Source organism: Leucopleurus acutus (assembly GCF_964270905.1).
Source record: "Leucopleurus acutus genome assembly, chromosome: 12".
NCBI classification, from domain to species: Eukaryota; Metazoa; Chordata; class Mammalia; order Artiodactyla; family Delphinidae; genus Leucopleurus; species Leucopleurus acutus.
In genome coordinates, this window is record NC_139154.1 from 88740198 (window position 1) to 88766111 (window position 25914).

Consider the following 25914-nt stretch of genomic DNA (forward strand, 5'->3'; position numbering starts at 1 on the left):
TATAAAGAAAACTGATTCTTGTCAAATCACTTTAGTCACGTTGTATTTGCAAGCAGCTAAGTGTTTCTTGGATCCAATTTTAGCTCTGCCTTACAACAGGTTCATGTTACTTTATGCATTTGAATAGAGCCAAACTGTACTTCTTTAAAAATAGAACATAATTTGGACTTTCCCTAGATCAACAGGGCCTCTTGCCCTTCTTCTCAATGAAGTCAAGTTTTACTCCCTATTTGGTACCCTTCTCTAAAACTGGAATCTGGTAAACTCCTGCCACATACGAGGCACCCTATAAACGTTGGTTGAATGAATGAATGAACGAATCAGCCAATGACTCCATCCAAAGGTTATTTCTCCAGCAACACATAAAGGCCAAGTTTAGCAGCAAGAAGCTTGATCTACTCCACCTGCTTACAGAACATCCCTCCCAGTTCCTCCCAGCTTTCCTTCATTCCATCTCCACTTTCATCACCTTGGGCCAAGTCACCACCATGTCTCACTTTGACCCTCTGCTATAGCTTCTAACTGGCCTCTTCACCTCTGCTCTGGCCCCTTGCACCCCATTCCCCCCAAAGCAGCCAGAGATGCTGAAAAGTAAACCAGATCCTGTCATCCCTCTGGACCTGGCGGGCCCTAGGCAGCTTCCCACAGGCCCTGTGTGGTTCTCTTCAGCCTCGTCTCCTCCAACACTCCCTCCCCCTAATCTGCACTCCAGTCAGGATGTTCTTTCTTCCTGGACTCTTCCCAGGACCGTGACCCAGAGCATTTCCTTCCTTCTCTTGAGAAGCCTCTTGTCCTCTGCCCCAACCTCAGTCTTGCCCAGTAAACTCCTAACTGGCCTTCAGATCTCATCTCAAATTACCTCTCACTGTCCGGGGATGAGATGAGGGCTCCCTACTATCTGCTCTCACACACCACCATTTTCTATCCTTTATTGTACTTATTGTAATGGTGTAAGATTAGCTTGATTACTCGATAAGCGTCAGTTTCCCCCACTGAAGTGGAAACTCTGTGAGGTCAAGGACTATATTAATTTTCTCAGGCTGCCGTAACAAAATACCACAAACTGGGTGACTTAAACGACAGAAATTGGTTTTCTCACAGTTCTGGAGGCTAGAAGTCCAAGGTCAACCTGTCAGTCAGCGGGTCTTGTTTCTGTTGAGACCTCTCTCCTGGGCTTGCAGACGGCCCCCTCCTTGTGGTGTCCTTGCATGGTCTTTCCTCCGTGTGCATGCTTCCCCGGTGTCTCTTCATGTATCCAAATTTCCTCTTCTTACAAGAACCTGTCAGGTTGTATTAGATTAGAGCCTACTCTGACAGTCTCATTTTAACTTAATGACCTTAATTGGGGTTAGTGCTTCAATGTACAGATTTGGGGAGAACACAATTCAGCCCATAACAGGGACCATGTCACTTATGTTCACCGTTGTGTCCCTGTCACCCAGGACAGTGCTTGGCATGTTGTAGGGCTCCATACATACCTGTTAAATGAAAGATTAAATTTAAGCCCCCTCATTTTACTTTTCCCCCAACCACGTATTGTGCTAGAGGCAAAGAAGAGGCACAGATTGCAGCCGGAGAACTATAAGTGACCACAGTGCCTGCTATTCTGATCTTAAAATCACAGACTTTTGGGGGAGTGTTGCTACCTCCTGGTACCTTCATATAAGGCAAAGCGAGACCCCTGTCAGCAGCTGACCCTTCCTGCGCTGGGAGTGTGTGCTACCCCCATGGGCTGCTGGGGGAGAAGTTTTGCTGACAGCTGACAAGTTTTGCTGACAGCACACCCACACCCATCCAAGTGGCCCACTTTAGAAGGTGAGTCACCCATCTGCTGGGAGTGGGTCCACACAGCTCCCGGAAAGCAGTTTAGCAACAGGTACTAGGGCCTAAAAAAAAGGCATGTCCTGTGCCCTTATAATTCCAAAGCTAGGAATCCCATCTGAGGAACAAGCAGAGAGGGGCTCAAGATGGGTTTATATCCCAGTTTTTATATAAAAAACGATTTCTCACTACTCTGATGATAAGAAACTGGGAAGAGCCTCAATGTGCAGCAATGGGAGAAAGCTTTGAGAATTTAAGACATTCATATGATAGAAAATTAGGTAGCTGTTGAAAAAAATTGTTTATAAAGAATTTTTAATGATGCAAGAAAATGGTACATGAAAAAGCAGGACACAGAACTGCACAGACACTCTGATCTCAGGTGTACAATAAAGACTAATTTACGTGCATATATGCATGCAATGCACAGGAAAAAATCTGGGCTGGTAAATAAACAAATGTTAATACTGTATTTTTCAGACTCAGTGATTTCTTTCTTTTATGATTTTGTGTTAAAAGTGGCATGTGTTGTTTTTATAACCAGAGAAGAGCGGTACAAAGTTTTTAAGGCAGCCGGCGCTGCCCGTCAATGAAATTCCTCAGCTCTGGTCTTCTCTCGCGAAAGCGCCGGCCCCGCGCCTGCTCCCCAGCGCGTCCCCGGGGCGGTCCGGCCGGCTGGCTCCGAGGGGGAGTGCTGGAATCCCTGCGGCGGGAGGAGGCGACGGGCTCGGCGTTGCGCACACTGCCAGAGGTGGAAGGTCAGGGGAGGGACAAAGCCCTTCTCCCGTGCAGGAGCGAGATGTGAACTGCGCTGGGCGCCCGGACCCCTGGTCCAGCCCTCAGCCCTCGCGGCCGCCGCCCAGTCCGCTGTTCCACCGCCAGGTGCAAAATGCCGTGTCATTGGGAGAGTCTGCGGCCGGAGCATTGAATTACAGCTTAGCCGAGCCCGGGTAGGGCGGCGGGGGTGGAAGGTGAGCAGAAGCCCCTGTTCTCCTCGGAGCACCCGCTGACAAGCGGGCTGAGCGCAGCCGGGGCGCGGACCGAGTGGAGCCCACTGAAGCAGCCCGGGACTGGCCTGTTCCTCTTTAAGAGCCGCTGCTCTGAGCCGGGAGCCAGTGATCCAAGCCGTTCTCCCTCCGCCAGCTCTCTCCAGTGAGGGAACCCACGAGCTGCGCCTCGACCGTCCCCGACCTTCCCCAGCCCTCTCCGCGCCCTGGGCGCACTGGGCCCTGACTCCCCGCCAGTCATGCTGAGGGTCTTCATCCTCTACGCCGAGAACGTCCACACCCCGGACTCCGACATCAGCGATGCCTACTGCTCTGCGGTGTTTGCAGGTAGGAGGGGCCCGCGATCCCTCCCGGGAGGGGAGGATGGGGTCGGAGAGGAGACGCCGCGGCTCTCCATCCCGGAGAGCACTGGGACGTGAGAGGCCAGACTCCTCGCCCAGACCAGATTGACTTTGAGTGTTGCAAAAACACACACCCTCGGAGAGAGGCGACTCAGAGGGAAATTGAGGCAAGAGGGAGAGGTGGCTGAGCGGCCTGGAAGCTGAGCCCGGGTTGGGGCTAAGAGGGGCCTGGAAGACGGGGTCAGCATCTTTCCTAGCACTCTCAGGATCTCTTAAAAGAGGCCTTTCCAGGTTGTGTGCCGCAAAGCGTTTTACTGCAGGGCTCCCCGCCTCTCCCCGGAAGACTGGTGCTCGGATTATTTGTAATCCAGCTCTTCCCGCCCCCCGCCCCCCACCCCCTCCCCGCGCCCCGGCCCGGGCCTGGCGGCTCTCCTCGGCCTTCGCTCTCTATTACAGGCTGGGCCGGCAGGCAGGCGGCCACTGGGGGCCGAGGCATCGCCCATCGGTCCAGGGATCCTACCCTTGCTTTGGGCACAGGATGCGGGAAATTTAGCATGTTGGGGGTGGTAGCTCCATCATCAGATTGAGGCTACCTTGAGCAGGGGAGCCTGCTCGCCTCTCAGATTGAGACCTCCCACAGGAAGGTCTTTTCATGGTGATGAACGACCTACTCCAGGAGGTGACGGCAGGGCCCTGTCTGCTTCTCTGCGACGCCCCTCTGGGTGGAGCCAGAGCTGGGGTCTACACAGCTGGGTCTGTGGGTTTGGAGCCATACTGAGGGAGAAGGACCAGAGGGCAGGAGTGTGGGAGCCCAGCTCCCCACCCACCCTGTGGGTTCACTCTCAGCCTCTGTTAGTTACCTGTCATTCCCTTTCTACCCTGGAGATCTGGCTACAACCCAGGCCTCTGGCAATCATAGCATCGGCTGGTCCCTGGCCATCCAGCAGACATTCCCTTTCAGTTTCACAAGCTCCTGGATCTACCTGTTCCCAGACGCCCCTGTGCCCATGTGTTCCCGGACACATGCGCACCTGAAGTGCATGTGACACCTGCAAGTTCCAAGGAGTAGAAACTCACAGAACGCAGGCATGTGTCCATAGCAATGTGCGCGCGCGCACACACACACACACACACACACACACACACACACATTCCTGGGTGTGAGATTTTGGGTTTCTCAAGGAGGAGTCGCTGAATGGGCCCTTGGCCTGGAAAGGAGTGTGCCCCAAAGGGGGTAGAAGGAGTGGGAGGCGACACTCCAGCTGTACCCTTTTCCTAACGCGTTGCTTTGACCTGTTCTGATCAGTTTCCCACAGTTGCCTGCAGAAATGAGCTTTATCAAGGTGTTTCCAGGAGGAGAACGAGGGCACCAATGGGGGCCTCCACGCTTCCTCTGAAACCTTGGCTCTGGGCAGGCCAGGCCAGTGGTTCATCTGCATGGCCCGGACTAGCAGCCTGGCTGAGGGCCATGGGCTGAGAGCTGCAGACCTCCAGGGAGCACCATTCACTCTGTAAATAGCCCCCTGGCTGAGGGGAGGAAGGATGCATTGCTGCCAGAGGGAAAACAGGCACCCTGTGCTTTAAGCAGCCACTCCCGCCCCAGCACCCCTCGCCTGGCACAGGGGCCCCTGAGGGCTGAGCACCCTCTGGAGCTGTCCAGTGCACAAATGAAATGCAAGAAGGGTCACTTTGGAGCCCCTGCCTCTGTTCTCAGGGGTCTTGTCTCCTCTGGCGTCCACTCAGCCTGAACCAGATTTTCCCCCACCTTCTCTGACCACACCCCCAGCTCCCAACACCTCCCTGCAGGACAACACACTTGACTGAGCCTTCATGGCGCCCCTACCCAGACCAAGCTCAGAACCCTAGTAAGAGAAAGGAAAGAATGAATAATGAATAATGAAAGGGGAAGCACTTTCTCACCCCGGAAGTGCTTTACCTAGAGGAAATCCTATTGGTGTGGCTCCTCTCCTGTCGTCATGGAGCAATTGCCCCATCCTGCATCCTCGCCCTGATTGAGCCCTTCCCCCCATCTGTCTGTCTGCTGTCAGTCTGCAGTCCTCCCCTTTGCCTGCAGCCTGGCTCCTCTGGGTGGGCTCCCCCTTCCCTGGCGATGAATGAGGTACACTGTCTGTGCTGACTGGGAGGGTCCCCAGCCTTCGCAGGGGGCCTTCTGGATCCCCCCCACTCCCAGCCATCACAGTCACTGCCAAGCAGTCATGGGGAGCGCAGGCCTCCCTCCCCCACCCTTGGCCACAGTCCACCTCCTGCGTGTTGGCCAAGCTCTTCACTCATGTCCAAATTTGGCCTCCCTGCGGCATTCAGCCCTGCTCACCCTCCTTATCCCGACCAGGGCCAGGTTGGTGAATGATTATGCAGAAGGCTCTGTCTCAGGGACACACTCCTCAGAGCAGAACACCCTTCTGGGAAGGCTTCCCGCACCAGCTGGCCTGGACCTGGCTTTCCCAGACCTTCTGGTTTTAGGGCCCATAGACCTCCTCCTTTGGTTACCTATTTGTAATATCTCATAATTTCACAGGTGCCTCCGCGCACGCATAAATTCATTTCCTGCTCATGGTAGCTTTGTAAGGCCAGTGGGCAGGGGTATCATCCCCTTTTACAGATGAGCAGATAGGCCCAGAGAAGGGCAGAGGCCTGACCAAGGTCACACAGTGGCCAAAGTGCCCCTCCCACCCCCATCATCACGCCCTCTGTTGTTCTCAGCATCCATGCTCATGAATAAGAAAGTGCTTTGGGAAGCATACCATGCACTGCCCACACATGAGGCACCCTGGGCCTGGGCCAGAACAGGGGAGGGCTGTGTGTGGGGTACCCAGCATGGGCTGAGTCAGAGTCGGGGGGAGTGCAAGGCTGCAGGGAGGGCAGTGTATGACGCATGACCCAGAGATGCAGGATTCCAATTTTGAAAAGTGTATTCATCACAAGCAGAGAGAATGGTTATTCATTAAGCACAATGTACCATTTTCAGATGCCATTTCTTCAAAACCCCACAACGGTCCTGTGAGATATATTTAACTGATACTGTGCTTACTAGGTGTAAGTGCTGTTCTAAATGGAGCTCACTTACTATGAGTTCTATCGTGTTCGAGTTGTAATTTGTGCCAGGCCCTTATATGTAGACGCTTCATCCTCCTAGCAACCATATATGGTAGCAACCATTATCACCCCCATTCTACACCAGAAAGAGGTTAAGTCCTACACTAGTAATTAGTGGAATCAGGATTCAGGCCCACACACTCTGGCTCCAGAACCTGTCTTTAACTGCTCTACCATTTCCCTCTGGTCTTAGCTCTGATTTATAAGAGACAAGCAGTAAAAGGTGGAGGGGCAGGACCCAGGTCTGGCTCACACCCCAGAGACCAGTCTCAGTCTGCACGTGGCCCCCTCACACCCTGCCTTATCTCACACATTGTCCCTGCTGTCACCCACTCTCGTTCGCCCTTGGGCCCTGACATCCCCACTCGCATTCTCTGGTCTGGAGGATGCTTTCTTATCTCAGAGGGGTCTCTGCCCCTCTGCATCACCCTCTCTGCATCTCATAGGACCAGTCACCAGTTGGCCCAGGATGCTCCCTCTGGGCAGTACTCTTGTGCTAGGCCATCTCAAGGCCTCTGTTAGGCCTGTGATGGCTGTTCAGGGACTGATAAGCTAAGGCTAGGGGCATGCATCGTGTAGCACTGAGGTGGGCAGCCTGCAGTGGGTGTGGCAGGCACTTGGGGGCCTCTGGAAAAGGGGCACTGTAAGCATAGGCCCCAAGCTTAGCCAATCCAGTGGGGTGGAGGGGCTCAGGGGTGCAGATAGCTGGCAGCCTTGGTCACATTCCAGTGGGATGAGAGCATGGAACAAGAATGAAAGGACGGTAGCTGAGAGTGTTGGCTGTGGACCCAGACTGCCTGGGACCTTGGATTTGGAATCCCAGCACTGTCATTTTCCAGCTGTGTGTCTTTGGACAAGTTACTTAACCTCTCTGTGTCTCAGTTTCCTCATCTATAAAGTGTTGATAATAATAGTACCGGCTTTGGAGGGATGATTCTGAAGAGTTTATGTGTTAATCCACATAATACACTTTGAATAGTGCCTGGCACTTAAATACATGTTAACTATTTTACTATTATTATATATGTTTATATATATATTTATTATAATTATTATTATGGTTAACATGTATTGTACATTTACTAAGAAATCACTGCACACATCCAGAAAGACTTTCACTATCTTTTTTGCCTGGTCCGGCCTATCACCAGCTCTGTTGGTTCATCTACTGTCCTACCAGACTGGGCACAATGTGCTGAGGAGTGAGTGGCCATCCCCTCGGCCCCAAGGGACCCTGGTCCTGTCTCCTCTGGCTGCTCCCCCCGCACTCCCCAGAGCAGTCGCTTCTGAGGCCAAGACATATGTCCACTTGCCTGCCGGCTGGCTGTGACCCTCACCATTGGGCTAGATCTTTCTTGGAAAAGTGACTCCCTGAGCCCACAAACCTTCTCAGTCCCTCTCCCCAGGCCAAAATCTGTTTCTTTCTTTTCTTTTTTACATCTTTATTGGAGTATAATTGCTTTACAATGGTGTGTTAGTTTCTGCTTTATAACAAAGTGAATCAGTTATACACATACATATGTTCCCATATCTCTTCCCTCTTGCGTCTCCCTCCCTCCCACCCTCCCTATCCCACCCCTATTTCTTTCTTTACTTCCTGCATGCTGGTCTCTTTCCAGATTGGTTCATTAGGCTGAAATGTTAGCAAGAAGAGCACTAACATCTATTGTGCACCAGGTAGGCACTGGCCTGGAAACTTTAGTGTTTGCTGTAATCCGCCTAACAGCTCTGTGAAGTAGCATTCTCTCGATTTCACAGAAGTGGAAACAGACTCTGAAAGGTCAAATCTCACGTCTTGGGACACATGGCTAGAAAAGGGTGCACTGGGATGGACGCAGGGCCATCTGATTGTTCCTGCTATGGGAGAGTTCTTCCCAGGCAGTCGGTCACATGACCATGGCCATAACCAGAATCACTGCAGTCTTCACCCCGACACCCCTGGTAGACATGTGACTGCCTCTCTAATCCCAGCTGGTCGGATTGGGATATCCTTGGGACACAAGTTCTTCAATGAATGTGAGCGGGGAGGGCAGAAGGAGGCATTGGACCATCCTTACTCCTGTAAGTTTTTGGACTTTGGCAGATGTGCCCTGAGGAATCCTGTAAGCTCACATGCAGAGTGTTCTTCTCCAGGTTGGTGTTATTGGAAGCAGAGGGCAAGGTTTATTTGCTTCCTGGATACCCCATGTCAGGCCTTGGGAAAAAACAAGCCCCCAGACATTAGGAGAACTGAGTCAGAGGAGGCCAACTCCAAAAGCAAGAAGGGGATCTCCTTGAAGTATCTCCTCCTTGACTGGCAGGGAGGAAGGACCCCATCTAGCTGACAGAAGAGGGTCACAAACCCACATGCCCATGGGAGCATGGCAGGTGGCGTAACTAAGGCCAGAGGGAGAAGCGCATGCATATTGGGTGAGTGGTAGCGAGTAGGGCGAGCCGAGACGCACGCTCCCGGCTGCAGGTGCCAGAGAGTCAGTGTTAGGCAGAAAATTAGGGATCGTGTGCCAGCTTCTCTGATTTTTCAAGGGATGCTATAAATCCAGATCTCCTTATGTTTAAAGTACAATTTTGTTATAAAACATTGTGTTGATCAAAGACAGCAGGTCTATGTGCTGGATGTGTCCCAGGGGACACCAGTGGCAGCATCTGATGGTGTTTTGTTTAATCTGGGAGACCTTGGTTCTTGGACTCTCCAGGGAACAGGCAGCCAGTCTCCTCTCACTTGAGATTATCAGTCAGCACCTATCCATGACTACACCGATGGGGTAACAGGGGAGAGCCTTAGTCCCCTCCCCACCTTACCTCTTTTAGCTCTGACATGTCTGTTGCGCTTAACATGAAATTGTAAGTAAAAACTGGGCTTGCTATGCAAATTCAGCTTCAAAGCAGGTCCCCTTGAGGCAGGAGATAGATGATCCCCAGGTTAAACGGCTGGAGTTTGTCCCCTGCGGACAGATACTCCAAACAGCAGGAGGGAGGAGAAGCTAAGCCCTGCCCAGATAAGGGATAGAAGACCACATATTCCTCATTCTCAGAAGTCAAGGAGACCTTCCCAACTACACATACACAGAAAAGCTCCTTGGAGGTCAAAAGGGAGGGGGCGCCACCCCATAGTAAGTGATGTCAACCTACCCATAGGCCTATTCTCTACAATCCATCTTGGCTAAGAGATGCGCACACACACAGAGGAGGACGCTGAGATATACCAAATATGGACTCAGAACCAGCAAAGCAAGATGACTGGCCAAAGGAAACCCAGAAGAAATGCCCCATAAAGGTCATTCAAACTACCACAACGGCGCGACTCTCTCTCTGAGCCCGCCCGTGTGTCTACCCACACGTACTCTTTTTCCTCCTAATAAACACTTTACTTGTTTCACTACTCTCCGTTTCTTTGTGGAAATTCATTTTCTTGTCACTGGCCACCGGTCTAGTGGCTAGGATTCAGTGCTCTCACTGCCGTGGCCTGACTTCGATCTCTGGCCGGGAGCTGAAATCCTGCTTCAAGCCGCTGCAGGCTGAGGACACCCGAGACCACCCTTACCCACTTGCTACCCAACAGTGGCTCCTAAGCTGGCCTTGTCCCCTTTGCAGTGGGGCTGGAGTTTTCCAGGATGCCGAGGAGCCGCCCTTACCTGGGGCCTTAGGTAGGATGCAGACCTGGCCGTTGGTTAGCGAGCCCTAACTGATGGTGGGGGGCACGATGGTCTCTCTCACTCACATAATGGTTGATGTGTAGGCAGCCCAGGCTGGTAAAGTTCTGACCCGCAGGGCTGTCCAGGCCCCCGGATCCTTTCTGTCTTGTTTCTCTGCTATCCCCCGTGGTCCCTTTGACAACATGGTTGGTGTGCTGGATACTGTATTGGCTCTCCAGTGTCCCTTCCACACCATGATAAGCCAGTGGTTCTCAAAGAGGATAGTACTGTCCCCTTGGGGGAACTTTGGATATGATGATTTGGGATATGTTTTCACTGCAGCCTGGGCAGGACACACATAGCCCTCCTGCTCATATCGCATCGGTCATCACCTGGTTTCCTGGCCACATCTAGCTCTGAGGGAGTTCTGGGAAATGTAGTCTATTTATGTGGGTGACCATGCTTCCAGGTCAATCTCCTTGGAACATTTCTATGGCAGGAAGGGAGAACATCTTTTTTTTTTTTTTTTTTTTTTGCAGTACAAGGGCCTCTCACTGTTGTGGCTTCTCCCGTTGTGGAGCACAGGCTCCGGACGCGCAGGCTCAGCGGCCATGGCTCACGGGCCCAGCCGCTCCGCGGCATGTGGCATCTTCCCAGACCAGGGCACAAACCCGTGTCCCCTGCATCGGCAGGGGACTCTCAAGCACTCTCAAGCACTCTCAAGCACTGCACCACCAGGGAAGCCCCGGGAGAACATCTTTGAGGGGGACAAGTTGAGGTCTCAGCACACTGTCCGCAAGAGCTGCATTCCTGTTGCAAGTCCCCTTGGGAGGAAGCCCCCTTGAGCACCAGGCCCCAGGATGACATGTCCAAGGGAAGAGTCAGCCATCCTATCAGGGAGAAGTGAAGGGCAGCCAGGCTGGGAAGTTGGAAGCTGGGATGGGAAAAGAGGCCTCAGGAAGTGTCCAGGGCTCAGGCCACCAGCTGCTGCTTTTCTGGTGTACAGAGCAGGAGTGTGGAGACCCTGTTCCTCGGACATAAGCCAAGTGCTTGCAAAAGTCCCTTGGAATATTCCTCTGGAAATATTAGATATGCCCCTACAGATTTCCTGTGCCCCCTCTGACCGATTAGAGCAGAGCTAGGGGGCAGGGTGTGGTGTGCTGGGGAAGGCAGCAAAGTCAGGAATTATTGTGATGGTAAAAACTATCCTCGATCATCAGATCCAAAATTCCCCCTAGGGGGCAGTACTACCCTCTTTGAGAACAGCACACTTCACATCACAGGGTGGAAGGGACACTGGGGAGCCAAGTACAATGTCCATCACACCAACCCCAGGCCAGCCCTTCCTATCCACCGGGAACACCTGGCTGCCTGAGACAGACTGGGGCTCTCCCCTCATCGACCGACTCCACCATCTAGCTAGACATCAAACCAGCACTTAAATAAATAGTTACTGCTTCCAGTTGGGACAAGCGCTAAGAAGGAAAAGTGCTGCTGTGCAGTTGTTTGCCAGAGGACCCAGCCTAGATCAGGAGGTCAGAGGCTTCCCACGGAAGTGATGAAGCCTGAAGAGTGAGTGGGGGTGGCCCTTTAAGAGAGGGGGGAAGGCAGGTGCAGGTGGAGGTGACAGCAGAGCTTGGAGGGAGTTTGGAGGGAGCTCAGCATGTTCCAGAAACTGAGAAGTGAGGGGCTGAGGGGTCTTACCTTGTATGCAGAGGAAAGGGAGCCGGGCTTTATTCCAAGAGCATGGCAGGCCTTGGAGGGATTTTACGAGGGGAAAGACATGATTATATTTAAGATCAGTTGGCTCCTGTGTGGGTAATGGACCAGAGGTGACCAGCTAAGAGGCAGCCCAAGCAGGAGAGGGTGGTGGTGGAAATGCCTTGGTGGAGGTATTTGGATGCTGTGGGCATATAGATGGTACCAAAGTCAGTAAGGATGACTTAGGCTGCAAGTAAGTGAAATCCTACCTCAAAAAGACTTTAATAATAAACAGTCTTAAAGTGATTTTTTTTTTTTTTGAGGTACGCGGGCCTCTCACTGTCGTGGCCTCTCCCGTTGCAGAGCACAGGCTCCAGATGCGCAGGCTCAGCGGCCATGGCTCACGGGCCCAGCCGCTCCACGGCATGTGGGATCTTCCCGGACCGGGGCACAAACCCGTGTACCCCTGCATCGGCAGGTGGACTCTCAACCACTGTGCCACCAGGGAAGCCCTTAAAGTGGTTTTTATTCCTGATACAAGTCCTCTTGGGAGGAAGCCCTGTTAGTACCACGCCACAGTATGATCCAGAGACCTGGTGGACTCTGGGCATATACAGTGGACAGCTCCACAGTCACCCTGGACCCAGGCTGACTCCATTTTTCTCTCTGGTCTGCTGTCCTTGGTGTCTGCTACATCTTAGAGCTGGCCGGCAATTTGATCTACATGCTTCCTTATTCTCACGAAGCAGGAGAGGAAGTTGGGCTTGTCCATTCACGGAGGATAAGTTATCCCTCCAGGAGAACAACTCGGGACATATGCCATCGCTGGACCAATAGCTATTGCCAGGAGATGGTCTCAGATAGGTCAGGATCTGGAGCTAGGGCTGGGGGTAGTACCCGAATAGTCGGGTTCTGCTGAGAGAGAGGAAGTTTGGATGTTGGAGAGGAAGTAAATGTCCAGCTCATCATAAGGGTTAGTGGGGTCACCCAGGGAGAGTGGTAGAGTCAGGAGGAAGAGGGCGCAAGCCAGCTAGAGAAGGTGCAGCCTTTAAGGTTGGGGAGAGGATAGCCTCAGACTTGTCATCGAGTGGGTGAGGGGGTAGGTTCTAGTGCCCAAGTGCCCAGCGGGGCTTAGGAGTACGAATGATTCGTTTATAACAGCAGGAGAAAGAGCAAAAGATTTGGGTGCAGAAGCTGAGGGGAGTTAGGAGGCGGGGAGCCTGAGGAAATTCTCTACTTTGCATATAAAAAGCAAACTGAGAGCGAGGATGGTGATGGGGTGTTGTAGGTTTGGGGAGAGAAAAGTATGAAATAGTTGTCTAGGAGAGAGGGAGATTGAAGAGGCTGTGGAGATGTAGTAGTTCCCTATCAGCACTCAGGATCCACCAGAGTCAGGGGTGGGAAATAACAGGTGAGACCAGCAGGCTAGCTGTGTTATTCTCCAACACCTTTAGTGCTTAGCGGGCTGGGGTGGAGTAGGCAGGGCTGGATTTCACCACGTTGCTGTTTAGCCACCTGAAAATGCTGGATCTTCAAAACAAGCGAAGAGAAAGAGAGCTGTGATCTTGTGCAGCAGAATGACGATAACTAGTCACTGAATTGAGGCTGAGTGAGGAAGCTAGTGACGACCTGGGAGGTGGGAGGAGGGACAGTGCCTGTCGGGTGCTCGGTGCTGCAATGTAGGGGTATGGAGGTGAGAAGCCACCTGTGGCCAAGAAGTTCATCAGCTGGAAAGGAACCAGACGTAACACAGGAACGCACGCTAAAGGCTGTCACCATTCGAGGCTCACGCTCTAGGCAATTCCCCTCATGGTGAGGGCGAGGGGACCTAGAGTTTGCTGTTGGGGATGTGGCAGGGTACCGAGTGGGCAGGATGCAGACCTCCGCCTCCGGAGGCGGGTGACCCCAGACTGCTCTGGAGAAGGCTCAGAGGCCCTTCGCGAGAGTTCGAGCGTCGGAGTCTCTCGGACCTCCGGGGCACCTAGGGCGGTCGAGGGGGAAGGTGGGCCGAGGCGAGCGGCGTGGGCGCCAGGGGCTCAGGGCGCAGCGCGCGTTTGGCCGCTCGGCCCTCTCCTCCTCTAGCGCTCGCAGCGCTTGCAGTTTCCCGCGGACACACTCTGGTCTCTGAAGCCGGGTTTCCCCCACCTCCCGCCTTCGCACCCAGTTGCCCCTGGGCGCTTCGGGCAGGAGAGCAGTGGAAACGAGGTCGGCCTTGGTGCGCTCGGGGCCCGGGCGCGCTGGCCGGGCGGGTAAACGGGACGGTGCGGGCTCCCGCTAGCAGGCGGACGGGCGACGCTTCCCAGCTGCGTAGCCGAGCCGTGCGCCCCGCGTCAGCGGCGCTTCCATTCCTGGCGGGGGCGGGGACCCGCGGAGGGGATCAGCGCCCCCGCCGGCGCCAGGCTGACCCCTGGCCCGCCCCGCCCTCCGCGGGCAGGGCGGATCCGGACCCGGGCCGGAGGGGAGGGTCCACCCAGTGGGTGTCCGGTGTCCTCGCCGCGGCCTCTCCCAGGCGCCGGGACTTCTCCCGCGGAGGCGACAGCTCGCTCCCCTCTGGTGCGGCTGCCTCGGAGCCGAGCGCTTGCTCGGTGGGGGCCGGCCGAGCCATGCTGAGCTGCCAGCTGGTGAGGGCCAGCAACCTCCCCAGTGTGAAGAAGGACCGGCGCACCGACCCGGTCGCCAGCCTGACTTTCCGAGGTGAGAGCCCCGTGGCCGTGGCGCCCGTGCGCCCGCGCCACCGACTCTGCGCGCGCACCGCCGGGTCTGCCGCCCCGGCTCCGGCGCTAACTGTAGTCCAAGCCATAGTTTCCTCCCCGTCAGCAAGGACAGAAATCTCAGAGAAATTTCGGTCCTATCTTCTGCCGAGGGGACGAGGAGGATGCAACCGAGCACGATAAATGCCACAGTGTTCAGAAATTTTGGAAAACCGGAAGTGCCGTAACAGGTCGACAGTTAACACTTTTCTAAGACCGAAGCCCAGAGGGAATAACGTGCGAGCCCTTAGCGGGCATTGATGAGGGCGGGGTTGGAGGATGGGTGCGGAAGAGAGAGGAATAGGATCGCTTAAAAACTGGGTGTGGAGACCGTGAAAGTTGTGTCTCGATTTCATTCATTCATTCGTCCATCTTTCTTCAGCACTGGCCATATTGAATCGGCCGTGTCTCAGTTGGTAGGAAAAGGGATAGAATAGAGCGGATGTAGCCTTGATACAAAAAATTTTGAGAGTTCAAGGAAGTTTTTTATATGCAAAGAGCCTAAACACCTGCCTGTGGTACTTAGACCAGAGAGGGTCTCTCAGTTTGGGGCAAACACCCCAAAGGACTCAAACCCCGCCCCCTTCTCACCAGGCACCCTTAACTCCCGCCTCAAGGCAGACATTCCCACGGGAGGAGGTATCTCAGAAGGGGAAAGGGAAGAGGAAGGATCTGTCAAAATTAAGAGAAGGAACAATGGCAGTGAGTCAGGACCCCGGTTCTGCAAAGAAAGATAATTAAGGAAAGGGAGAGGGTTTTCCTCTTACCACGAGGTGTATCCTGTGGTTTTGTGGAATTCAAAAACGTGTGCGGCGCAAAAGGTGGTCAAACGGAGAGGGACAAGTGGCTGGTGTTTTCAGGAGGTTAGAAAAAGGTGGGAACACCAAGGGGGCTCTTTAGCTCTGACCCACGATCGCCTTCTTCTCCCCAAGCACCCCAAAATGATGATAACCGTAGATGAAAGACACAGTTTGGCAAAGTGAGAACTAACTGTAACTTTTATTCTTTGATGTGTGACCATTTACATTTTATTCCTCTTTTGAAAAGTGTGAGTCGAAACAGTTTAGAAAACTCTTCTGTTTTCATTAATTGGTGATATTCCTGGGTGCCTACTATGAAATGCAGCATCCAGACAAGGTCCTTAGTTCTCTCTTAGGTTCAGATTCTGCTTAAGCCATTCTTGTGTGGAAATTATGGGGCCAACACTGGCTGGGAAAGAAGCTCCCCAAGGACCCAGAGCCCAGGGCCCTTCATCAGCCTAGGTCTCTTAGATGCTTTGGACTTCTTTTGCATCTGTTCACCACTCTCTTTCCCTGGTTCTCTAACGGTTTTGTGGTAGCTACTAATCTCCCCATTCTGCAGACAAGGAAATGGAAACCTGGGGAAGTGTCCTGGTCATGGCAGGGAGTGCTTGGAGCGGGCAGTGCCCTTGAGTCCAAATCAATTGAGGTCCCTCTTGGCTGTTGCCCCAGCCCAGGTACCCCAAGCACATGCACCTGCTGTCCTCTCCCCATCTCTGCATTCCCCTCCCTTTATAATGCCTTACTATTTATTTGCACTGACAAGCTCCTAGCAAAACCGAAATATAACGGAATGTACCATCTCCAGCTGTTCAAAGTCTATTTATCTTTCAAAGCCCAGCTACAATGCCACCTTCTCCAGGAAGGCACCCAGGATTCCCCTGGCTATCATTAGTCTCTCCTCTCTTAATGCACATCACCTTGTTAGGTCTGCTAGTGCACTTGCCCCAGCTGGTCTGTGCTCAGTACTTTGCTCCATAATTAGGATCGCAGGACTCCTTGAGGGCAGCATCTTGTCCTATTCATCAGGATGCCTGGGGCTGAGAGCAAACAGGTGGTACTCTCTAGTGGATGCCCTTTGTGGCCCAGTTACTCACCATCTTCCAGATGTGCCTGGGAGTCTCAACAGTCCGAGGCAATGGTTTTCATGTTTTACTGTGCCTGAGAATCTTCTGGCGATTGTGCTTGAAAGACAGATTCCTGGGTCCTATCCATAGAGGTTCTGATGCAGCAGGTTTAAGTCACCTAAGAATTAGCATTTCCATACCTGATGCAGGCCATTTTGGAACTCACATCTTGAGAGAAATTGATGTGAGATGTGGTGAAAGGTGAAATTAATGTGACCTCCCCCACCTGACAGGGGTATTCATGCTGGACTTTGGGGCTGAGTTGATGCTTAGGGAAAGGGGCTGTTAGAATCAGACCCAGAATTTACAGATCATCTAGCTTGGGGTACTCAACCCCGGTTGCACATCAGAATTGCGTGGAGAGCTTTCAGAAAAAACACTGCCAAACTCCCTGTCCCTCCTCTCTTGAAGCAAAACTTCTGGGGTGAGGGACCCAGATATAGGTGTTTCCAAAAAATCTCCAAATGTACAGAAAGCGCAATCAGGGGTGAGAAGCCTTGTCGGAACACATCATGGCACAGAGGGGACTGGACTGCTTGCAGAGAAGTCTCTGCACTGTGTGCTGGGCTCCCACTTGGAGCGGAGCCCGAGGAGCATGGGCCTGGCCAGGCCCACTTGTCTCACAGTTGTTCCGGGCATTCCAGGCTCAGATGTAATTTCAGGACCTGCCTCCCAAAATAGACTGTGAGCTCTGGGAGGCTGGACTCTGAGGGCCCTTTTATGTGTTCCCTCTCTCAGGTCTTTAGGATAGAGGTTTTTAATGAATACTTATCATCCCTTAGTTCTTGTATTAATTATTTAGTTAGCGTGTCTAACTACCATGAGTACCTGGGCCATGGTGGAGATTTTTGACTGACCATCTGCGTGAACGAACAGCTTCATTTCCTATAGCATGTAATGAACTGGACTTCTCTTCTGCCCTGCCCACTTCCCACCCTCTAATGTCATGATTTACATCCCTTCATTCATGCATTTAGTTCATTGAACAAATATTTATTGAGCACCTACTACACGCTGGGTGCTGTTCGAGGGGCTGGGGATGCATCCAAGAACAAAACCAGATCCCTGTTCCCTTGGAGCTCAAACATCTTATTTCCTTGAAGTTTGGGTCTCCTGTGCCCCCACTTAGTGACTTTCTACCCTGCTTCCTCCAGGCTCACTAGCCAGAACCCGAGTCATTACTGCCCCTTCCCTTTCCCTCCTCCCATCAGTCCTCTCTTCCTCCCCGTGTCTCTCCAGTCGCTCTCTCTCCCTTCCCCACTCCCCGTTCATCTATCTCCTGGGGAATCTTATAGAACCATCTGTAGGTGGGCCCACATGACTTACCTGTATAGGGAAGGTGAGCTGCAAGGACACCGGACTCTCTGAATCTAGCTTTTTGAATATTAAAAGTTACTTTAGGGCTTCCCTGGTGGCGCAGTGGTTGAGAGTCCGCCTGCCGATGCAGGGGACGCGGGTTCGTGCCCCGGTCCGAGAGGATCCCACGTGCCGCGGCGGAGCGGCTGGGCCCGTGAGCCATGGCCACTGAGCCTGCGTGTCCGGAGCCTGTGCTCGGCAACGGGAGAGGCCGGCCCGCGAACCGCAAAAAAAAAAAAAAAAAATTACTTTAAAGCATGGAAAATAGCCTGTTTTCTTTAGGTGAACGTAACATGTACTCAATGTAAAAAAGGATGAGACAAAAGTGAAAAGTAGCCCCCTATCCTTATACTTCAAATTAACTTGTCAACAATTTGACGTATTTCCTCCAAGATTCTTTTTTCTTTTTTTTTAAAGCAATTTTAGTGTGAAATTTAACACCTAAGTAAGTACATAATATATAAATGTACGCTTTAATGCAGGTGTTCTCAGTTGGCGATTTTGTTCCTCGGGACATTTGGCAATGTCTGGAGACCTTTTGGGTGGTCACCACTGGGTGGGAGGATGAGGTACTATTGGCATCTACTGTGGGTAGAGGCCAGGAATGCTGCTAAACGTCCTACAGTGCACAAGACAGCTCCACGACACCCGCAACAATGACTTATCCATCCCCAGAAGCTAACACGGCCAAGGTTGAGGAACCCTGCTTTAATGGATAAATTATGAAGGGAACACCCATGTCTGTCACTCAGGTTAAGGAATTGAACCTTACCGGTCCTACCCCTCCACCAGAAGTCCCTAGACCCCTTGCCTTCCTCCCTAGAGATAATCCCATCCAGATATCTTTTTTCCAGATGTTTGCATATTTACGTTTTCACTCAGTAAGAAGCCAGGGGCATTTTTGCATCAGTAAATATTCTCTACACACCTTCTAAGTTTTATTTTATTACATGGATGCACATAATTCAGTTAATCAACCCCCTATTAAGGAATATTTAGGTTGTATCAATTTTTTACTATTTATATCCAAAGCTTAAATTATAGTGTCACTATGAGAAATATCCTGGTGACTAAATCTTTGCCCACTTATTTAACTATTTCCTTTTGGTAAATACTGGAAGTGGTGTTGCTGTGTCAGAGGTTATAGACATATTTAAGGCTTTGCCACATTTCCCGAATTGCTATCCTGACAGTCTGTACCAACTTTATCTTCCCATTAGCTGAGTTTGAGGGCTTATTTTCTTATAATTCTGCGAACACAAAGCATTATCATGCAAACTTTTAACAATTTCTTAGGTTCAAATAGTATTTGTGACCTTTCGATGTTATTGCCTATTTACATTTATTTCTTACTGAATTGCTTTTTAATTTGCCCAGTTTGGGAGGGAAGAGATGTTTGTCTTTTTCTTCATTAGTTGTGAGTCCTCTTTACGTATTAAGGACATTAAGATGTTGTCATAGATGTTTAAAATATCTTCCCCAGTTCTAATTGGCCTTTTGAGTTTAAAGACTACTCCTCCTAGAGAGCATTCCATCACAGCCAGTATATCCACCTGCCACCACCCCTTCCTGACTACTCATTTTCTGGAAAGTATGATTTCAGTTAAGATTTAGAAAATTGAGATCGAGGTGGGAGTTCTTGAGGTGAGAAGAGGGCTCTGCTAGGGAAGCAGGGAGTGACTGCTGCCCAGTCTTGGGGTGTGCAGGCTTAAGTCGGGGCACAGATGGTGGGGCAAGTATCAGAGTTATCAGAGTCTGCCTACCCTTTTTGGTAGGGGGTATCTGTGCCAAGAAGTAAAACAGGCCTTCCCTCAGCAGAAGCCAGGGCTACCTTTTCTCCGTTTACCACCATTTCTCTTGTCCACCAGTTTTTGGTTTTCTGCTGGTAACTTTGAATTTCTATCGCTTTGTTTATCTGATGGGTATTCTTTTTTCTTTTAATTAATTAATTTATTTATTCTTGGCTGCATTGGGTCTTCGTTGCTGCGTGTGGGCTTTCTCTAGTTGCGGTGAGCGGGCTTCTCATTGCTGTGGTTTCTCTTGTTGCAGAGCACGGGCTCTAGGAGCACGGGCTTCTGCAGTTATGGCACGCAGGCTCAGTAGTTGTGGGTCTCGGGCTCTAGAGCGCGGGCTCTGGCTGTGGCGCATGGACTTAGTTGCTCTGCTGCATGTGGGATCTTCCTGGATCAGGGCTTGAACCTGTGTCCCTTGCACTGGCAGGCAGATTCTTAACTGCTGCACCACCAGGGAAGTCCCTCTGATGGGTATTCTAATGAGGTGTCAAGAGAGTGCCCAGCCCAGAGCAAGTCCTCTATAAATATTTGTGGACTAAATGAGAGACTGCATTGAGGTTGCCTGCTCTGCCTCTTTGACAGTGGGTCCTGTTACCTGACTGGTGGGCAGAAAGAACCCGTCTCTCTCTCTTTGGGAGTCCCAGATGCCCCATCCCCTCTTCTTCTGCTCCCTCTCTAGGTGAACAGCCCCACCAGCACTCATGCATCCCTGTCAGAATCTGAGATGTGCTCTGCTCCCACCACCACTTCTGCCTTCCCCACCCAGATGCCTGTCAGTAGACCCCAGGCCTGCTACCTGTGTCCTCACCATCTTCCACATGGACTTAACAAAAAATTGTGTTAAAATACACATAATATAGGGCTTCTCTGGTGGCGCAGTTGTTGAGAGTCCGCCTGCCGATGCAGGGGACACGGGTTCGTGCCCCGGTCCGGGATGATCCCACATGCCGCGGAGCAGCTGGGCGCGTGAGCCATGGCCGCTGAGCCTGCGCGTCCGGAGCCTGTGCTCTGCAACGGGAGAGGCCACAAGAGTGAGAGGCCCGCGTACCGCAAAAAAAAAAAAAAAAGACATATTGGTCAACTCACTCAATTGATGTCATGGCCTGCTAATGGGTCCCAATTTGCAGTTTGAAAAACACCACCCTAGGGACTTCCCTGACGGTCCAGTGGTTAGGACTCTGCGCTTCCACTGCAGGGGGCACGGGTTCGATCCCTGGTCAGGGAACTAAGATCCTGCATGCTGTGCAGTGTGGTCAAAAAACAAAAAAGAGAAAGAAAAAGAAAAACACTACCCTACAGCCATGGGTGACTGTGGTCTCGGAGTGTGGGTTGAGTTGGGGTGGGTAGGCTGGGGAAACAAGTGAAGAGTTTGCATGGGGCCCAGAAGAGCCCTCCCATGGCGGGTTCACTCCCCTTCACTAAGTCATTCAGCCTGGAGGCACACCCTAGGGCTCCAGCATGATTCTCACGGATGCCTGCTGGCCCCCAGTTCTGCAGAGTAATCTGGGGAGAGGATGTAATCCCCTCCCCCAACCCCAGCACGAGCTGTGAGCTCTCCTGTATCTTTAACTATTGAGTCTGTTTATTTACAGACATAACGCCACATCTCTCAAGGCCAGAATTGATGATCAAGGACAGGACAGGTCTAAATCCATGATGAGGAAGGAACTGTTTCCTAATTAGCAGCCTGACGTCCTCTTCCTTGGCGTCTGTAAGTCATGTGATCGTGCCGGGTTAACGTTTCATTTCTTTCTGGCTCTTCTTTGGGGCTGTAGAGCCTATCAGCGACCACTCGCTTCATGTCATCCAGAGGGTCCCAGAGTTGGCCCTTCTAACCGGGACTCAGTGAAATCCCTTAGAGGGTGTTTGTTCTCCTCATCTTCAGGGAAGGCAGGAAGTAGAAAATGTTTAAAAGACACTTTGCACAGGGCTTGGCACACAGACACTGCTTAGTTGCTGCTAGCCAGGAGCACCTGGATATGTTTCCAAGTGGACAATTCAAGAGAGGCTGCAGATGGAATTTTCCATGTTACTCCTGTAGGTCATGGAAAGTTGATAGGGGAGGGGAAGTGAACACTTAGATAGCATCTCATATCCCCTCAAAACTGATACAGCAGACACTCTTTATTATTGTCATTTTACTGCCAAGGGAGATAAGGCCTTAGAGAGGTGACAAGTTCAGTTAGTAGCGCCTGCTGTTTGAATGACTCCAAAGCCATGTGTTTAACCTCTGCTGGAGCCACACCAACATGGGCCCCAAGGGCATTCAGAATGATTCAGCCAGGGCAGGCCTGGGCAACCTTTAAGAAGATAACTGGGCCCCCCAAGGACACCTGCCCCCCATTGTACTTTCTTTCATCCCCTCTTTCTGTTGACATGTAGCCATTCTGCGAATGCAGTCTCTGGCGTTCTCTGAGAAGAGCCGTTCTGTCCTCTAGTGAGGAAGTGAACTTGCAGTCAACTTGGGAAAGAAAAGGACCCATTCCTTTGGCACCGGATTACTGGGCACCTTGCTATATTCTAGGGTTCCTAACATGAGGAAGGCATGGTGTCTGCTCTCTGAAGCTCACACTCTAGTAGGGGAGACAGACATAGAAGCACACAGTTGTCCTGCTGTTCGATACATGTGGTCACAGCTTGCAACCATCTCTGTCTGGGAGAGGCGGGGGAGGCTTATCTGAGCAGAGACAACTGAGCTGCCCATTGAAGGATCGGTAGGAATTCACTAGACGCATCAGAGTGGAGCACAGAGGGGAGGGGAGGGGAAGTGAACTCACATTTAATGAGCGTGCTGTGTGCCAGGCAGCTCAGTCATCTTATCTTGTTTAATTTTCACCACAGTCCCGTAGGGAGGTATTATTATGACCTTACAGATGAGGAAACTGAGATGTTCAATGAATTTCCTAAGAGGTTCTTCAAGTGTGGTACGTGGACCTCTGGGGGAATCCCCAGGCCTTTGAGCAGGTCAGCAAGGTTAAAGCTATTTCCACAATAACACTAAGATGCTATTTGCCATTTTCGCTGAGTCCATATTTGTACAACTGGTACAATAGCACTGGAAGGTGAAACTGCTGGTGCCTTAAGACTAATGAGGGCTTTGGCACCAAATTGTACTCGTTGTTGTATTTTTCACCCTCATGTAATTTGAAAAAAAAAAAGCCAGTACTCACAGTTTGGGGGGGAAAAAGCCAGTTTTATGACCTTGATAAAGCAGTACAAATATTAATTTTATTAATCTTGATCTGGAGTTACACATGTTTGTAATGTTTTCTGTGTTGAGATGGGAGGTATGCACAGAGCATTCTGCTGCAACCTGGACAATGAAGGTCGTTGCAAGAAAAAGCCCCGTGTGACCTCTTGAGTGGCATGCTGAACTAGGCTTTTTTTTTTTTTTTAATGGAATACCGTTTTTACTTGAAAGAATGACTGACAAACTATGATCATTCAGACTTGGGCATCTGATAGACGTTTTCTTGAAAATGAGTGAGTGAGCCTGCCACTTTAAAAGTTGACGTTTATCATTTGTTGCCCATCATAAAATTTGAGCTTTCAAACAAAAATTGGAGTTTTAGAAAGCTTCTGTCTTCCAGTTTCCCAGTATTTAATGTCTTTTCTGATGAGACTGATGGTGATATTAATGAATGTGATTTTTCAGTATTATACAGTGAAACGTGTCAACATTTGGAAGGTCTGCATAACTCAGTGAGCAGAAACTTCCCAAATGAGCAATGCAAGATGTCACAGAATCATGTGTGGATAAAAGAGTTATTCAAAATGCAAGATAGGACAACAGATTTTAATGTAACAGAGTACAACATGTTCATCACTCTGCTTTCAGATTTCACACTGCAGCTAACCTTTAGGTTTAAGAAATACTACTTATTGAGGGCTTCCCTAGTGGCACAGTGGTTAAGAATCTGCCTGCCAATGCAGGGGACACGAGTTCAAGCCCTGGTTCAGGAAGCTCCCACATGCCACGGAGCAACTAAGCCCCCTGCGTCCCAACTACTGAGCCTTTGCTCTAGAGTCCGCGAGCCACAACTACTGAGCCTACGTGCTACAGCTACTGAAGCCCATGCGCCTAGAGCCTGTGCTCCACAACAAGAGAAGCCCCGGCAATGAGAAGACTGCGCACCGCAACGAAGAGTAGCCCCAGCTTGCCGCAACTTGAGAAAGTCCGCACGCAGCTACGAAGACCCAATGCAGCCAAAAATTAAAAAAAAAGAAAAAGAAATAATACTTATTGAGTTTTGGTGCAGCATCAAAGAAGGAGATCCACAATTATCTGAAAATTTATTAAAATGCATCTCCAACTGTATGTCTGGTTGGGTTTTTTTCACAGATGTCAACTAAAACAAGACATCTCAATGGACTGAATGTAGACAGGATAATGAGACTTCAGTGAGGCATTAAAGAGATTTGCAAAATGTAAACAGTGTCACTTTTCTGTTGCCTTTGTTTTGGAAGTTAGTTATTTTTCATAAAAATATGCCACTTATGTTAACATGTACTGGGCTTATTATTGTTAATGTAATATTAATTACTAAATAAATATTTTTAAATGCCTCAGTTTTAACCTTGAATACAGTAAAAGTTGATAGATACAAGTTACCTTAGTAAAAGTTCCTTAGGGCCCTCAATAAATTTTTTTCTATGGAAGTTTTACTTTTTTTTAAATAAATAAATAAATTTATTTATTTATTTATTTATTTATTTATTTATTTATTTATTTATTTATTTATGGCTGTGTTGGGTCTTTGTGGCGAGCGGGGGCTACTCTTTGTTGTGGTGCATGGGCTTCTCATTGCGGTGGCTTCTCTTGTTGTGGAGCACAGACTCTAGGCGCATGGGCTCCAGTAGTTCTGGCGCATGGGCTAAGTTGCTCCGCGGCATGTGGGATCTTCCCGGACCAGGGATCGAACCCGTGTCCCTCGCATTGACAGGCGGATTCTTAACCACTGCGCCACCAGCGAAGTCCCCTCAATAATTTTTTTTAAGCTTTATTTTATTTATTTATTTATTTTTGGCTGCATTGGGTCTTCGTTGCTGCGCGCGGGCTTTCTCTAGTTGCAGGAAGCGGGGGCTACTCTTCATTGCGGTGTGCGGGCTTTTCATTGCGGTGGCTTCTCTTTGTTGCGGAGCACGGGCTCTAGGCACTTGGGCTTCAGTAGCTGTGGCACACGGGCTTAGTTGCTCCGCAGCATGTGGGAATCTTCCCGGACCAGGGCAGTAACCGGTGTCCCCTGCACTGGCAGGCAGATTCTTAACCACTGCACCACCAGGGAAGTCCCGCCTCAATAATTTTTAAGAATGACATCCTGTGACCAAAAATTTGAGAACTACTGCCCCTAGGGTCTCCCAGAAAATAAGTATTCTATGGTGGTCTGTGTCATTCCAAAGTCCACGTGCTTTTCCCACAACAGTGATTTGCAGCAGGCGGTGAGAGGGGTTGGGGGCTCACCCTCTACCACTGGTGGAGGTTTCTCAGGATCTCTGAGGGGGCTCGTGGGGCTGAATCTTTGCCTTAAGTCTACCGATCCTCCCTCAGATGTTTCTTTCTCCTGGATTTTCCTTTGCTCCTTACTCTGTTGTTTCCTTCCTCCAAATCCTTCCCCCTACCTGGCTTGCGTCCTTGACCCACCTCTGCTCCCCGCTTCTCTTCCATGCTCTGAACCGGGCCACGGGGGCTGACCCTACAGAAGGGAAACGGACAATGCTCAGTTTCAGAGGAAGACTCGGGGGTCCTGGGAGATGTTTCCAGAGGCTTGAGGGGCTTTCATGGTCCAGACAGGACTCTGTAAACACTGAGCAGTCCAGGTGAGACCAAAGGCTTCTTACTGCAGGGTCTTGCAGAGGCGGGGTTGAACCGGTGATCTTTCAGATCCAACCCAAATATAAGTTTTGTGTCTGGCTGAACACTTTTTTAAAAAAATTATTTTTAAAATTTATTTATTTTTGGCTGCATTGGGTCTTCGTTGCTGCATGCAGACTTGCTCTAGCTGCGACGAGTGGGGGCTACTCTTCGTTGCGGTGCGCAGGCTTCTCATCGCAGTGGCTTCTCTTGTTGCGGAGCATGGGCTCTAGGTGCACGGGCTTCAGTAGTTGTGGCTCGCAGGCTCTAGAGCGCAGGCTCAGTAGCTGTGGCGCACAGGCTTAGTTGCTCCAGCATGTGGGATCTTCCCGGACCAGGGCTTGAACCCGTGTCCCCTCCATTGGCAGGCAGATTCTTAACCACTGTGCCGCCAGGGAAGCCCTGGCTGAACACTTTTAATCGTCCATTGAACACAGAATCATTTCTGTTCTGATGCTTAATGGAAGAGCCAGACGTGTTTAGCCCTTTCTGTGCCCCTCGTTCACCCCTTCGGCCCAAACTCCAGAGGGAGCGCTCAGCAGTCTGCCGCCTGGGGCACTGTGGCTCTTCCCAGCCATCACAGTGTTAGTTCTTCTCGTTGTCTATCTCAAAGCCCTTCTG

The 25914-nt window shown here is 51.0% G+C and overlaps 1 protein-coding gene across 9 annotated transcripts in view; it reads left to right on the forward strand.

Annotated features, from left to right (window-relative positions):
• Nucleotides 1–3067: 3067 nt before the first annotated feature.
• Nucleotides 3068–25914, forward strand: part of DYSF (dysferlin) — a gene marked incomplete at its 5' end in the record, with an annotated part of 221707 nt that continues 198860 nt past the window's right edge. For 5 of the 9 annotated variants that reach the window (XM_082852028.1, XM_082852027.1, XM_082852030.1 and 2 more), the window contains one exon: nucleotides 3068–3155. In XM_082852028.1, coding sequence (XP_082708154.1) covers nucleotides 3068–3155 — 88 coding nt within the window. Of the gene's footprint in view, nucleotides 3156–14219; nucleotides 14311–25914 lie in introns of those variants that run through there. The other 4 variants (XM_082852026.1, XM_082852029.1, XM_082852031.1 and 1 more) reach the window with 1 other exon arrangement.